This window comes from Tachysurus fulvidraco, chromosome 23 (assembly GCF_022655615.1).
Source record: "Tachysurus fulvidraco isolate hzauxx_2018 chromosome 23, HZAU_PFXX_2.0, whole genome shotgun sequence".
Lineage (NCBI taxonomy): Eukaryota > Metazoa > Chordata > Actinopteri > Siluriformes > Bagridae > Tachysurus > Tachysurus fulvidraco.
The window spans coordinates 1023392-1038391 of record NC_062540.1 but is presented as its reverse complement, the minus strand read 5'-3'; the positions used below and the strand labels follow the sequence as shown (position 1 = coordinate 1038391).

General features: G+C 40.9%; 2 protein-coding genes across 7 annotated transcripts in view; one reads left to right on the top strand and one right to left on the bottom strand.

The window, feature by feature from the left end:
* The window catches only part of tut4 (terminal uridylyl transferase 4), a 12478-nt gene extending 7451 nt beyond the window's left edge, over nt 1-5027 (bottom strand). For 4 of the 6 annotated variants that reach the window (XR_007139243.1, XR_007139244.1, XM_027139873.2 and 1 more), the window contains exons 1-12: nt 4823-5027; nt 3391-3898; nt 2752-2888; nt 2428-2544; nt 1862-2039; nt 1682-1770; nt 1548-1599; nt 1301-1370; nt 1088-1214; nt 878-997; nt 618-800; nt 272-446 (exon numbers count right to left, since the gene is read on the bottom strand). Coding sequence is in view for 4 of the 6 variants with exons in the window: in XM_027139873.2 (XP_026995674.2) it covers nt 272-446; nt 618-800; nt 878-997; nt 1088-1214; nt 1301-1370; nt 1548-1599; nt 1682-1770; nt 1862-2039; nt 2428-2544; nt 2752-2888; nt 3391-3769 (1627 nt within the window). In the remaining 2 variants the exon portion in view is untranslated. Of the gene's footprint in view, nt 1-271; nt 447-617; nt 801-877; nt 998-1087; nt 1215-1300; nt 1371-1547; nt 1600-1681; nt 1771-1861; nt 2040-2427; nt 2545-2751; nt 2889-3390; nt 3899-4810 lie in introns of all 6 variants that reach the window. The other 2 variants (XM_047807081.1, XM_047807083.1) reach the window with 2 other exon arrangements.
* A 1129-nt stretch (nt 5028-6156) lies between these two features.
* gpx7 (glutathione peroxidase 7) lies at nt 6157-9336 on the top strand. Its single transcript, XM_047807124.1, has 3 exons — nt 6157-6352; nt 8556-8817; nt 9120-9336. The coding sequence occupies exons 1-3, from the start codon at nt 6218-6220 to the stop codon at nt 9281-9283; spliced, it is 561 nt and encodes a 186-aa protein (XP_047663080.1). The 5' UTR covers nt 6157-6217; the 3' UTR covers nt 9284-9336.
* Nucleotides 9337-15000: the final 5664 nt, after the last annotated feature.

Genomic DNA, 15000 nt, shown 5'->3' with positions numbered 1-15000 from the left:
GTTTGTCACTGCGACTAATTTGCATATGACTGAAAAAGATTGGATGTAAATGAAGTTTGTGGTTGAAATCTTGGCTCCGTGTGTAGAAAGTTACATGCCACGGTCTCGAAGGCTTGAATGCAGTGTTAGATGTGTGTGACACACTGTTGCTAGGCAACGGAGAACTACGAATGTAAAGAACAGGTCGGCTGTGTACGTTAGCTAGCTCTCGCAGGTTAAGTCTCTGATTTAGAAACGTTTGTATGACGTTATCTGTTCGTTAGTAGCTCACCCTCGATGGCGAGGCGGCGGCGTGGCCAGTTCTTGGCGTCTCGGGGCAGCAGCTCCTTCACCCTGATGCTGATGATGTAATCCTCCAGAGCAAACTCCAGCGTGTAGAAACGCAGCAGCTCCAACCACAGCTGACCGAGAGAAACAGCCTCCGGGTTCTTCAGCACCAGATTAGTCTGTAAGCGCGCACGCACACACACACACACACACACGTGTACATACACACATGAGCATCTATCCAACTGTGAGAAATGAGTAGTTTTAGATATAATTAAGCTTCAATTTCCACATTAGATTAGAGAAGTGATGTGTGTGTGAGTGTGTGTGTGTGTGTGTGTGTGTGTCACCTTGCCCTTCTGGTTCTGTTTCTCAGCTGATTTTTGCCCGTTGTGTTTTTGGGCATCGTTTTTGCTCTTGTTGTCGCGCCCCTCGTTAGCGCTGCCCGGTCTGTGCTCCCATCCCACAAAGTGCCCCGGCTGAATGGCGGTCAGGTGATACTCATCCACACGCTTCACGTCAAACCCTTCAATCTGCACACACACACACATTTTTTTGCTCTTAGCCTGTTGTGTGTGTGCATGCGCGCACGTGTGCGTGTGTTATTTACCCAGTAGCCGAGATACACAGGTAAGATGGGCTGCTTCCTTTGCTGCAGGAAAAAGATGACCATCAGGGAAAAGGAGTAGGAAGGAATCCCGCCCTCGGCCTGGCAGTCCACGTGACACAGCTGCACACACACGAGATGGTTTACAAATGTTACCTGCTGTTCTCCACATGACAGGGGTGTGTGTGTGTGTGTGTGTGTGTGCACGCAGACCTTGGCCCAGTAGCGGAATGCCAGCACCAGAGGAACCAGACGAGGCTCCAGCTCGGTCAGCGCTGCCAGGTGATTGGTGGTGAGACACGCGGCGTCGTTTCCTGCACTCACTTTACACAGTAACCCGCTGTATAGAGACAGAGACACAAAGCCCTCAGTACAGGAGCCTGACCGATTTATTGTGTGAAGAGCAACAGAAGACCCTGTGCTGACCTGGACACATCATGACAGACGATGACGGGAACTTTGGCGTGAAAGTCCGACTCCACGTCTGAGAATTCGTCTGGATTCCCAAATAATAATAATAAACAAGGGGAGAGGGGAGGGGTTAAGATGAATTTAACTCTTCCTTTGACAAAGACACGGTAAAGCAGGTGTAAAAAAAACTGTGTGTGTGTAAAGAGTGTGTGTGTGTGTGTGTGTGTGTGTGTGTGTGTGTGTGTGAGTGTGTGTTGCTAACCGCTCTTCTTCAGGATGTCCAGCACCTGGATGAGAACGTCAGGCTGCGTCATCTGAAACACAAAGAGTGAACAGATCAAATGAAGTGATTAAAAGTCCACCAGCATGAGGACGTGAGACACAATGTCCACTTACACCGGAGGGATAGAGCACGTCGATGTTGAGGTCACTGGACTTGAAGGCGAATCGTGTGAGACAGGAACCGTAGAGACGCAGAGAACATGCTGAGAAACAGAGACGGCATGGTAACTACACAATAGCACGTGTGTGTGTGTGTGTGCGGGTGTGTGCGGGTGTGTGCGTATATACACACACCAGGTAGGTGTCTCTGGATGATCAGCTCCATGCTCTGCAGCACGACGTGTCTCTGCTGGAACTCCTGCTCGGAGATCCCTTGTTCCTGCACCGCCTCCATCACAGCAGAGTTCAGCGCTTGCAGGTGAGCCGGAGATGGAGGGGGTAACGAACGTAGCTCGTTTTCTTCCTGTTTCTCCTACACACACACACAGACACACACACGCACGCACGCACACAGACACACACGCACACAGACACACACAGACACACACGTGAATATCAGATTTAAAATACATCAGTGCTGTTTATAATACCAAGTTATTAAACACTGCCTGCTATCTGCACCGCCCCCTTTTTTGATTGGCAGGCTGAAAGGGTTGATGGGAAAAACACATGGGACTTCTAAAGGTTTAGACGTTTGAGCCACATTCAGTTTAGATGACGGACAAAAGAGTCAGATTCAGTTTATGAAACTTAATTTAAAAAAACATAGTGAGTGACTTTTTACAAACAACACTGCAATACCTGCTTCAGTCATTCTTTCTGTGTGTGTGTGTGTGTGTGTGTGTGTGTATGTGTGTTACCATGATGTTCTTCTTGTGCCGTTTCTCTTTGATGTGTTTATGAGCACCCTGGATGTTGTCCACGTGAACTGAGCAGAGTTTGCATAGATACTGAAAATTTGGATAATCGGGGGACTGCTGTAGAAATACACACACACACACACACACACACACACACACACATACACAATGTTCATTTACATATTTATGTAGCTACATAGTTTCTTTTCATTTATTTATTTACTACTTTGTGCTTTTTGTAGCGATTATCTGCATTAGGATGACAGAAGAATGAATGATCTAGGTTAAGTTGTGTGACGACGGCTCCGTCGGTGCAGCTCTCACCTTGGTCAGTCTGTGGATGTAGTCTCTCTGCAGTCTCTCCTCGGCCTGTTTCAGTCCCAGCTGCTGATCAGACGTCAGGTTGATCTCGTCTTCAGGGTCGGGAGCGCAATCCGCCGGCCGCCTCGCCGACACCTCGCCTGACGGATCAGATCGGCGTTCAGATCGCCGTTAATATCCAATTAAACCTCACCATCCAGGGAATAAACGTTTAGAACAGACGTGTGACGTTTTCACCCATTTAGTACTAGAAGGTTTGGGAAGCATTCACATTTCTCTATGTTTACATGTCACAGATTTCCTGCCTGTGGAAAGTCTACAGTGAGTCAGAATTCGTTTGAATAAACAAATGAACACAATGAAAAAAAGATCATCAACTCGTTTTCGTCACATCAGACATATTTCCCAACTAACAGCTGCAGTTACAGGAAGTTAGTGAAAAGGATTATTGTCTTTGCAGTGATTATTTCCTCCAGTATCTCAGTGTTAGCGTGCCAGCTAGCCAGCAAACCCAATGTCTATTGACACACAGACACTAGCTTGCTAAAGCTGGATTTTCAAGTCAGGTTCATACTGAGGAGCTCTCTCTCTCACACGCACACACACACACACACACACACACACACACAAACACACACTCACCTGTGTGTCTGTCCTTGCCCATAGCTCTGGGAGTTTTATTGGGGTTGGTGGGGTTCTCCTCCTTGGAACTGGGTGGAGCAGCGAGGTTTGTGCTCCTGACCCCCTGCTGAGTCTGAGACCTCCCCCTGCCTCTCTCCCCTGAACCCGTTCTCCCAGTCAGTCTGCGTGCTTTGCTTTTGTTTGTCTCCTGAGGGCTTCCTCCGAGCCCCTTTCCCCCAGAATGCCCACTCTGACCCTCCTCCTCCTTCACTCTAAACGCTGCAGTGTTTTTATTGCGACCCTTGGCGTTCTCTCGCTCCCTCTGCGGTCTGGATGAGGTCTTGCTCCCAGACGAACGAGACAGTTTACCTGACTTCAGTGGGCTTTTAGTGTCATCCATAGTGCTCAGGCTGCGGTTTGTGTGTGCACACGTGCGTGTGTATGTGTGTGTGTGTAAAACTAAAAAATAACGTAAAAGAATATTAAAAGAAAACAGAGCAGGATCTCCGCAGGCCGATCGCGTCCAAACCTGGAGAGAGACGTAAAGGTTGTTTTTTGTTTTTTTTTAAGTCTTCAGTACTAAAAATGTAAAAATTCTAAATAACACATGATAAACTTATAAAAATAGTCACGCCTTGTGGGTGTGTGGCCTTGTGGGTGTGTGGCCTGTCCTGAACGTTTTAACTCAGAAGAAGCCAATAATAACTAAATAAGTAAATAAATGAAATTGTACAATATTCTATAAAGAATCTAAACTCTTACTTCCAGTTTTGGCTTTGACTATAATGTGCAGTACGTCACTGCGACCAGCCAATAAAAGCCCAGCTCATTCACATGCAGAAACACACACACTGTACACACTGTACACACTGTACACACTGTACACACTGTACACACACACACACACACACACACACACATATATACAATGTCCTCCAGCAAACTGATCCAAAATGATTCCGAGTGAAATGTCATGATAAAAACAGGATTATTTCCCATTTATCATGATCATCAGTGTGATCTATAAAAAGGTCAGATCAGGTGAGATTCCGGTCCAAAACAAACTAAAGCCCTGCTTTAATCACTCAGTAATTAATGAAACGATTCATCCCGAACTCCTAAATACACGTCAGGATGAATGCCGTCAACACCAAAGCCTCAGTCCTACATGAACAGCAGTTATTTATCACATCAGAGGAAAACATCAATGCTAAGCTAAGATGCTAAGATGCTAAGCTAAGATGCTAACACAACAAGGTGAACTTTTACACGCTGTAGTCCGGACGTATTGTTTATTTAACGTGTCGTTGTTATAACAGATGATCAGAAGGACAAAAGTTTATAATGTTTACAAGCTGTAACGTGTGTTTTCGGCTCGTTTCGTGCGGCACAAACCGGAGCTGTGCTTTTCTCTGCTAACCGCTAGCTCGCTAACACTCACTTTAACACTCACCAACACTCAGAAATCCCGAATAAATTAGCAGCACACACTCCATGCATGTATGATGAAGTGATCTGAAGATTCTTTTGTTTGTTTTCGGTCAAACTTTCGGTTGAATCCCCAATTAAACGCAGCCCGTTTCTCCGCTTGTGTTTTTGTTTTGCTCGTCCAAGGCCCCGGTCGCCATGTTAATTTCAGCTCTGGTGCATTGTGGGTAAAAGGGTCAGCGCTGATGAGCGCGTGGGCCGCGTCTCATTTCACACCGTGTTCACTACATAGTGTACACTGGATTTAACCGGGTCCTAATTCTAGTGCCCTATTCTAAAAAATAGAATCACAAATAGTTCCAAATGATGATCAGAATCAGAAGCAGCTTTATTGCAAAGTTTGCATATTAAATATAAATAATGATATTAATTATATCTCATATTATGACTCATATTTATGGGTTAAAAAGTTCATTTGTTTACACGTTTGTTTGCATGTTTACACGTTTGTGTACATGTTGTTTGTTTACATGTTTTTTTTACGTGTTTGTTTGTTTGCATGTATAAATGTTTGTTTGTTTGTGTTTAATTCTCCTTAACCATTTGTTTTATTGCATGTTTCTCCTCGATTCGATGTCGTAGCTCCTGGTCTGAGGTTTTTATGCTAATTACCCCGAACTGGGGCATCTCCTTAAAGCCCATTTACTCTGGACAAAGTTTTCATTTGGGAACCGACTGAACTTCCGGTTTCAGCATTCAGAACTGTGTGTATTACAATATTACAGTATAATAATAAATAGAATCTTCTAAATGACTGCAGTATTCACATGAAATGTCCAAACCCTCGCTAGCCAATCAGCTCCAAAAGTATTGGTACCCCAACGCGTGTTGTTGTGACGTCACTTGATAGCACGTAAAGCCCCGCCCACAAAATACGTGGAAATCACAGAACGAGGCACAACATGGTCACGTGACATATCAAAACACTCAGCACAATATGGAGAACTGCCTCGCGTGTGTTCTGATGACGTCACCCGACGCCACGTGAAGCCCCGCCCCAAAATATCCCTTGCGGTTCACTAGCTTTCATCTGCACCCTCTCTGCCTCCTAAAGTATCACCAACACTTATTGTCCACCCTACAAAAAAACATTTGCGACGAACTTTACAAATATTTCCTTTTTTTTAAATCCCATATTTATCCTGGTAAAATAAAAATCCCTTCTTAGTCATTTCGGTCAACACTGCGCAGTTTCTGTGCATACTCCCGAGTGCCAGTCCGATAACTGCGCTGTATTTATCTCTGCGAAAGTGGAGCGCAGTGTTTCTTCGCACCAACACCCGCGTCTGTTGCGTAGCAGCCAGTGGTCCCTCAGGCTGTGAGGAGCTGAAAGTTAGCAGCTGAAGCTAAATCACGGAAGATGGAGAAACTCCTCCGAGCGCTGGCTTTGGTCCTCCTGTGTCACGTCCTGGAGGCGAAGCAGAAAGACTTTTACACGTTTAAGGTGGTGAACAGCAGAGGCAGATTAGTTTCTCTGGAGAAATACCGTGGATCGGTGAGTCTCGCGCACATCAGGACGGATTCGGTCACTAACGGAAGACAAAAAGCACTTTTTATTACTTTATATCACTTTCCCTTTCTCTTGGAGCATGCATAATGCTGTTTTTCACATTTCCTGTGCATTAATAAAGTACTAACATAAAGCACGGCTGCGTTCCGGTGCGTTAATTGTTGTGCGCGTGCCTACGTGGCAGACTTCTGAGCTGCACGCGCATGAGTCAGTACATCATGTGTGATTTATTCCTTTATTTTCCTGTAATATTTTTCCTGTATTCCTGTCATTTATTCCTCATTAACACTACACACCATTAACACGTTATAGCAACTAGTTTAGATTTTGGTTTATTAAAATATTATATAATACATGAAAAATCACAACCTCATGAATTAATATAACATTTAAATTGATCAGTGAAACATTTCCAGGAGGTTAAAGCTGGTTCTGAACATTTCAGGTGTTTATTACAATGACAGATGGATTTCCTTAATGACAATAAAGTTACTACACCCTGTTATTATACCGTGTTATTACATCATGTTATTACACCCTGTTATTATAGCGTGTTATTACATCATGTTATTACACTGTGTTATTACACCATTATTACATTGTGTTATTACACCGTTATTACATTGTGTTATTACACCCTGTTATTACACTGTGTTATTACACCGTTATTACACCCTGTTATTACACCCTGTTATTACATCATTATTACATTATTACACCCTGTTATTACATCATTATTACATTATTACACCCTGTTATTACACCCTGTTATTACACAGTGTTATTACACCCTGTTATTACACTGTGTTATTACACCGTTATTACATCGTGTTATTATACCCTGTTATTAAACCCTGTTATTACACCCTGTTATTACACCCTGTTATTACACTGTTATTACACCCTGTTATTACACCCTGTTATTACACCGTGTTATTACACCCTGTTATTACACCCTGTTATTACACTGTTACTACACCCTGTTATTACACTGTTATTACACCGTGTTATTACACCCTGTTATTACACCCTGTTATTACACCTTGTTATTACACCCTGTTATTACACCCTGTTATTACACCTTGTTATTACACCGTTATTACACTGTGTTATTACACTGTGTTAATACACCGTTATTACATTGTATTATTACACCCTGTTATTACACCCTGTTATTAAACCTTGTTATTACACTGTGTTATTACACTGTTATTACATCGTATTATTACACCCTGTTATTACATCGTGTTATTACACCCTGTTATTACACCCTGTTATTATACCGTGTTATTACACCTTGTTATTACACCCTTAATGACATTTTATTACTTAAATTAAAAAAAATAAATGCTATACGAATACATTGAAGTTTAACAAATAAATCTTAAACACATTATTTATAATAATATTTTCTCCATTTTTAACTTGATATTCGGACACATTTCTTAAACCAAAGTGTATATTTAGTGTTTAAAAAGCTACACAGTGAATCAGAGGAAACACTTAATGGCACTTAAACATTCGATTCCTGTATTAAAGCTGAGATTTTATTAAAAATGTAGATTTTATTACATGTTTATAGCTGGTGCAGTGTTCAGGTTGTTACACTGTGACCTGATATCTGAATATTACACACAGTGGTAAAGAAGGTAAAGAATATACAACCTTTACTTCATGTATGTGTGTGTGTGTGTGTGTGTGTGTGTGTGTGTGTGGAGGGGGTATGAGTGGGTATGTGTGAGGTATGAGTGGGTATGTGTGGGGTATGTGTAGGATTGTGTGGGTATGTATGGGAATGTGGGGGTGTGTAGGTATGTGTGGGGTATGTGTGGGTATGTATGGGAATGTGGGGGTGTGTGGGTATGTGTGGGGTGTTGGGGGTATGTGTAGGAATGAGTGGGTTGTGTGTGGGTATGTGTGGGGTGTTGGGGGTATGTGTGGGGTATATTTGGGGTGTGTGGGGTATGTAGGGGCATGAGCTCTTTAATTATTCATAAGATAATTCATTACTCTGTCTGTCTGCTTGTTTGTGTCTGTGTGTCTTCATACCCTTCTGTTTTTCTCTCTGTGTCTCACACTATATTAAGATTAATTTTAATTAATCTACAGGTGTGTGTGTGTGTTTGTGTGTGTGTGTGTGTGTGTGTGTGTGTGTGTGTGTGTGTGTGTGTGTGTGTGTGTGTATCAGGTCTCCTTGGTGGTAAACGTAGCGAGTGAATGTGGCTTCACAGAGGAACACTATACAGATCTTCAGCAGCTGCAGAGGGATTTTGGACCGTACCATTTCAATGTGCTGGCTTTCCCCTGTAATCAGTTCGGCCAGCAGGAGCCGGGCAGCGATAAAGAGATCGACAGCTACGTCAGGCGCGTTTATGGAGTCTCATTTCCGCTCTTCAGCAAAATTGCTGTGGTGGGGACCGGGGCCAACAATGCCTTTAAATACCTCGCAGGTAACACACACACACACACACACACACACACACACACACACACACACACACACACTACAAAGTCTGCTATGGCAAGAGCAAGCTAATGTAGCACACGAAAGCTAACATCGTAAGCAAAAGTTAACCTAATTACTCAAAGATCTCTCTCTCTCTCTCTCTCTCTCTCTCTCTGTGTCTCTCTCTCTGTGTCTCTCTCTATCTGTGTCTTTCTCTCTCACTGTGTCTCTCTGTGTCTCTGTGTGTGTGTCTCTCTCTCTCTCTCTCTCTCTCTGTCTCTCTCTCTCTCTCTCTCTCTAACTCAGAGGCCACAGGGAAGGAGCCTGACTGGAATTTCTGGAAGTATCTGATCGATGTGGACGGTAAAGTTGTTGGTGCGTGGGCTCCTCAAGTGTCTGTGAAAGAACTTCGACCAAAGATCACAGAGATGGTGCGCAAACTCATCATCAAACGCAAGGAGGAGCTGTAGACACACACACACACACACACACACACACACACACACACACACACACACACACACACACACGTCAGTTCACATAAATTTATGACAGAATGTAAAATGTGATACAAAATTAGCACTACTATGAAAACCACTCACACACACACAAAGACACACACACACACACACACACACACAAACAAGCCGCTGTCACACAGAAGAACGTCAAGCGTCCATGAGGTGGACTGTGGACACTACTTTACCTCTTCTTATTTTGATCGTTCATGTTTCAGGAAGTGGGAGGGGCTAATTATGCTAATCTTTAGACAATCAAAGACATGCAATGTGGGTAAGAGAGACATGTGGGGGGGGGGGGCAGTGCAGAAAGAATCAAATGTAGCTAATTAGCCAAGACACGTTTTGTGCTAATTTAGTTTAGCACTGAAGCTATGATGCTAATGTAGCTAACGAGATTTGTGGAGGTGTAATGACGAACAAAACGCTGAGTTCGGCGACAGGAAAAACTCCGCCTCCAGCATTAGGCCCCGCCTCCAGGTTTAAGATTAAATGTCTGAAAGAAATGTTAAAATTTTACTCATCAAATTAGAAATGGATGAAAAGATAAATAAATAAAAATAAATAAATAAATAAAATAAACAAACAGATGTCAGATAATAAAGGTGTCTTGGCCGATTATTTACATGATTATTTTTACAGAATTGTTCCCTTTAAACACGTTTAGCAAAAGTTTGAATAAATATTTTGTATTTTTTAAAGACATTTTGATAAAAGTTTATGGTTGAAATTTGTTTCTAAGTCAAATAAATAAATAAATACATTAAAAATAAATGAATCAGTGCCCATGTGTCCATTTATTTTTGAATTTTTAAATGTTAATATTTATTAGCAGCTTCAGGGACAGAGGGTGGTCTGATCAGAGGGTGGTCTGATCTGACACCATAATACTGACATCGTGATAAATGATGTCACGATACACTTCTGAGATATATTGTTAGCATGATGCTATGTTTCGGTGTAAAAGTGATGTTTTTAATAATGCTAAACAAAATGCAGCTGATTTGATCTTCTAACCTCGTCTCACACACACACACACACACACACACACACACACACACACACACACACACACACACACACACACACACACACCTCGAGGCAGTGTAAGATTAGAAATCCAATCATCATCACTTCCTTCAGTACAGAATTACAGCCCTAAAGGCAGTTGAATGGAATCGTTACACACAGCTTCATCTCTCACTTTCCACATGTTCACTCGTTGCTCTTCTTCCTCTCTTTTGTCTTACTTTCCCGCCCTCCCCGAGCCTGATGGAGCGCTGCGGGAGTCGTTACACCAACTGGTGTTATGGTACACTCTGAGCCCCAAAGCAGCAGAAACGTTATATCAAACATGTCATGAGCTGAAATTCAAGAAGAACTGATGATCATGCTGAGACATCCTCAAAACATCTCAACTACACACATCACTCACATCAGCCAGATTCATGTGTAAAGAGTGTGTGTGTGTGTGAGAGAGAGAATGTGTGTGAGTGTGTGTATGTGAGTGTGTGTGTGAGTTTCTGTGAGTGTGTGTGAATGTATGTGTGTGTGAGTGTTTGTGTGTGTGTGTGGTGTGTATGTGTGTGTGAGTTTCTGTGAGTGTGTGTGAGTGTGTGTGTGTGTGTGTGTGTATGTGGGTGAGTGTACTTGAGAGAGAGAGTGTGTATGTGTGTGTGTGTGAGTGTATGTGAGAGAGTGTGTGTGTGTGTGTGTGTGTGTGTGAGTGTACATGTGTGAGTGTATGTGAGAGAGTGTGTGTGTGTGTGTGTGTGTGTGTGTGTGTGTGTGTGTGTGTGTGTGTGTGTGTGTGTGTGTGTGCATGTGAGTGTACGTGTGTGAATGTATGTGAGAGAGTGTGTGAGTGTATGTGAGAGAGAGAGTGTGTGTGTGTGTGTGTGTGTGTGTGTGTGTGTGTGTGTGTGTGAGTGTATGTGAGAGAGAGAGAGAGTGTGTGTGTGTGTGTGTGTGTGTGTGTGTGTGTGTGTGTGTGTGTGTGTGTGTGTGTGTGTGTTTTTCCCTCTTCACTCTATCTTCTTTTTTGACACATAATTATTTAAAGGCTGTAATTACCCGAGCTGAAGGAAATGTGAGGAGTTCAGCACTGTGAGGGTTTAAATCCTGCACACTTCAGGAGGTAATTATCTGTTCAGTATAACAGACATGAGCGTGTTCGGGTGCTTAGAGGAAGAAAAACACGAACTAAAACAACCTGCGACTTTCTGGAACGTTCACAGTCACACAGTCCACGGAATAGCGTCAGACTTTTTTTTTCAAAAGCAACGTCACTCCGTCTTTCTTTATTCACGGCACATTTAATCAGCACTCGGTACAGACTTCATCAAGCTTCAGGACTTTCACAGCACAAAAAAACAACAGCAATAAAGAGTTAAAACCCTCAGGGGGCGGAGTTTCACTCATTTATACTAACAAATAAATCAATAAACAAATACGTGAAATGACGTTAAACAGAAATCCCTCAGGACAGATTATGTGTAATGTAGATTTCTCCACACACACACACACAGGAACATGGCTTGGAGCCAGGGTTAGCATATGGTCGCTAATTACGTGCCATAAGGTGTTAGCCTGAAAGGTGCTAAAGCGCACACACTGTTAGCGTATGTTTGCTAATGATAATTAGCTGCTGTGTTGATATTTTGTTAAAATATAATGATTTGATGTTAAACCTTCTCTCAGGAGGACAATTATATTAAATTATTCTTAAAGACAAAGTCCACCAAACATGTTTATACTGAAGCATCTGTGATGATGTTTAGCAATTTCAGTGCTAATCTGTTAGCTAGCGTTGATTTATTGCTTGTGCAGTTAGCGATGCATAGTGTGAAGGAGTTTTTCCCAGATGATACCAAAGAGATTACGATATTTTCTGCTCCACGCTAGAACAGGACCAGCTGCAGGATGAGTTTCCTAAACAGAAAATCATAAATATATATAAAAGAATAAATAAACGTAAGAAATATGTGAATAAATATACTGTAATAATTTGGGAGAGATACATTCATGTGTTTGTCCTCGTCCTGGTGGGGCTGTGTTCGTGTGTTCGTGTGTTTATACTGTAGACTGTTACAGAACAGACAGAAAGCAGACGATGAATCTGAGGACCTGAGCTGACTGACACGGCGTCGGCTCATACGGAACAGATTTACAAAAGAAATATCTGGCAACGTGAGACGGGACATCGTGGACAGTGTAGACAGAAGCAGATGAGAATTCAGTCACCTGGCCACAAGGGGGCCCCGTAAGAGAGGGACAGAGAGAGGGGGGCAGAGAGAGAGAGAGAGAGAGAGAGAGAGAGAGGCAGAGAGATGGACAGAGAGGGGTGGGGCAGAGAGAGAGAGAGGGATTGAATGTTCAGACAAAAACACAGTATGGTTGATATTCCAGAGGAAGAAAAGCGACGTGTTTCCTCCACATTACCGTCTCTCCTGTTGCTCTGCGCTGCTTTGACAATAAAAATGTTTTGTTACGACAAGAATAAAGTTTACTGTAAGTTTACTGTGTTTACTGTGTTTACTGTGAGTTTACTGTAAGTTTACTGTGTTTACTGTGTTTACTGTGAGTTTACTGTGTTTACTGTGTTTACTGTGAGTTTACTGTGTTTACTGTGTTTACTGTGTTTACTGTAAGTTTACTGTGTTTACTGTGTTTACTGTGAGTTTACTGTGTTTACTGTGTTTACTGTGTTTACTGTAAGTTTACTGTGTTTACTGTAAGTTTACTGTGTTTACTGTGTTTACTGTAAGTTTACTGTAAGTTTACTGTAAGTTTACTGTGTTTACTGTAAGTTTACTGTAAGTTTACCGTGTTTACTGTAAGTTTACTGTGTTTACTGTAAGTTTACTGTGTTTACTGTAAGTTTACTGTAAGTTTACTGTGTTTACTGTAAGTTTACTGTAAGTTTACTGTAAGTTTACTGTGTTTACTGTAAGTTTACTGTAAGTTTACTGTGTTTACTGTAAGTTTACTGTGTTTACTGTAAGTTTACTGTGTTTACTGTGTTTACTGTAAGTTTACTGTAAGTTTACTGTGTTTACTGTAAGTTTACTGTGTTTACTGTAAGTTTACTGTAAGTTTACTGTAAGTTTTCTGTAAGTTTACTGTGTTTACTGTAAGTTTACTGTGTTTACTGTGTTTACTGTAAGTTTTCTGTAAGTTTACCGTGTTTACTGTAAGTTTACTGTAAGTTTACTGTGTTTACTGTAAGTTTACTGTAAGTTTACTGTGTTTACTGTAAGTTTACTGTAAGTTTACTGTAAGTTTTCTGTAAGTTTACTGTGTTTACTGTGTTTACTGTGAGTTTACTGTAAGTTTACTGTGTTTACTGTGTTTACTGTGAGTTTACTGTGTTTACTGTGTTTACTGTGAGTTTACTGTGTTTACTGTGTTTACTGTGTTTACTGTAAGTTTACTGTGTTTACTGTGTTTACTGTGAGTTTACTGTGTTTACTGTGTTTACTGTGTTTACTGTAAGTTTACTGTGTTTACTGTAAGTTTACTGTGTTTACTGTGTTTACTGTAAGTTTACTGTGTTTACTGTGTTTACTGTAAGTTTACTGTAAGTTTACTGTAAGTTTACTGTGTTTACTGTAAGTTTACTGTAAGTTTACCGTGTTTACTGTAAGTTTACTGTGTTTACTGTAAGTTTACTGTGTTTACTGTAAGTTTACTGTAAGTTTACTGTGTTTACTGTAAGTTTACTGTGTTTACTGTAAGTTTACTGTAAGTTTACTGTGTTTACTGTAAGTTTACTGTGTTTACTGTAAGTTTACTGTAAGTTTACTGTGTTTACTGTAAGTTTACTGTGTTTACTGTAAGTTTACTGTAAGTTTACTGTAAGTTTACTGTGTTTACTGTAAGTTTACTGTGTTTACTGTAAGTTTACTGTGTTTACTGTAAGTTTACTGTAAGTTTACTGTGTTTACTGTAAGTTTACTGTGTTTACTGTAAGTTTACTGTAAGTTTACTGTAAGTTTACTGTGTTTACTGTAAGTTTACTGTGTTTACTGTAAGTTTACTGTAAGTTTACTGTGTTTACTGTAAGTTTACTGTAAGTTTTCTGTAAGTTTACTGTGTTTACTGTAAGTTTACTGTGTTTACTGTGTTTACTGTAAGTTTACTGTAAGTTTACTGTAAGTTTTCTGTAAGTTTACTGTGTTTACTGTAAGTTTACTGTAAGTTTACTGTGTTTACTGTAAGTTTACTGTAAGTTTACTGTAAGTTTGCTGTAAGTGTACTGTGTTTACTGTAAGTTTACTGTAAGTTTACTGTGTTTACTGTGTTTACTGTAAGTTTACTGTAAGTTTACTGTAAGTTTTCTGTAAGTTTACTGTGTTTACTGTAAGTTTACTGTAAGTTTACTGTGTTTACTGTAAGTTTACTGTAAGTTTACTGTGTTTACTGTAAGTTTGCTGTAAGTGTACTGTGTTTACTGTAAGTTTACTGTAAGTTTACTGTGTTTACTGTAAGTTTACTGTGTTTACTGTAAGTTTACTGTGTTTGCAGTAAGTTTGCTGTAAGTTTACTGTGTTTACTGTAAGTTTACTGTAAGTTTACTGTAAGTTTACTGTGTTTACTGTAAGTTTACTGTAAGTTTACTGTAAGTTTTCTGTAAGTTTACTGTGTTTACTGTAAGTTTACTGTAAGTT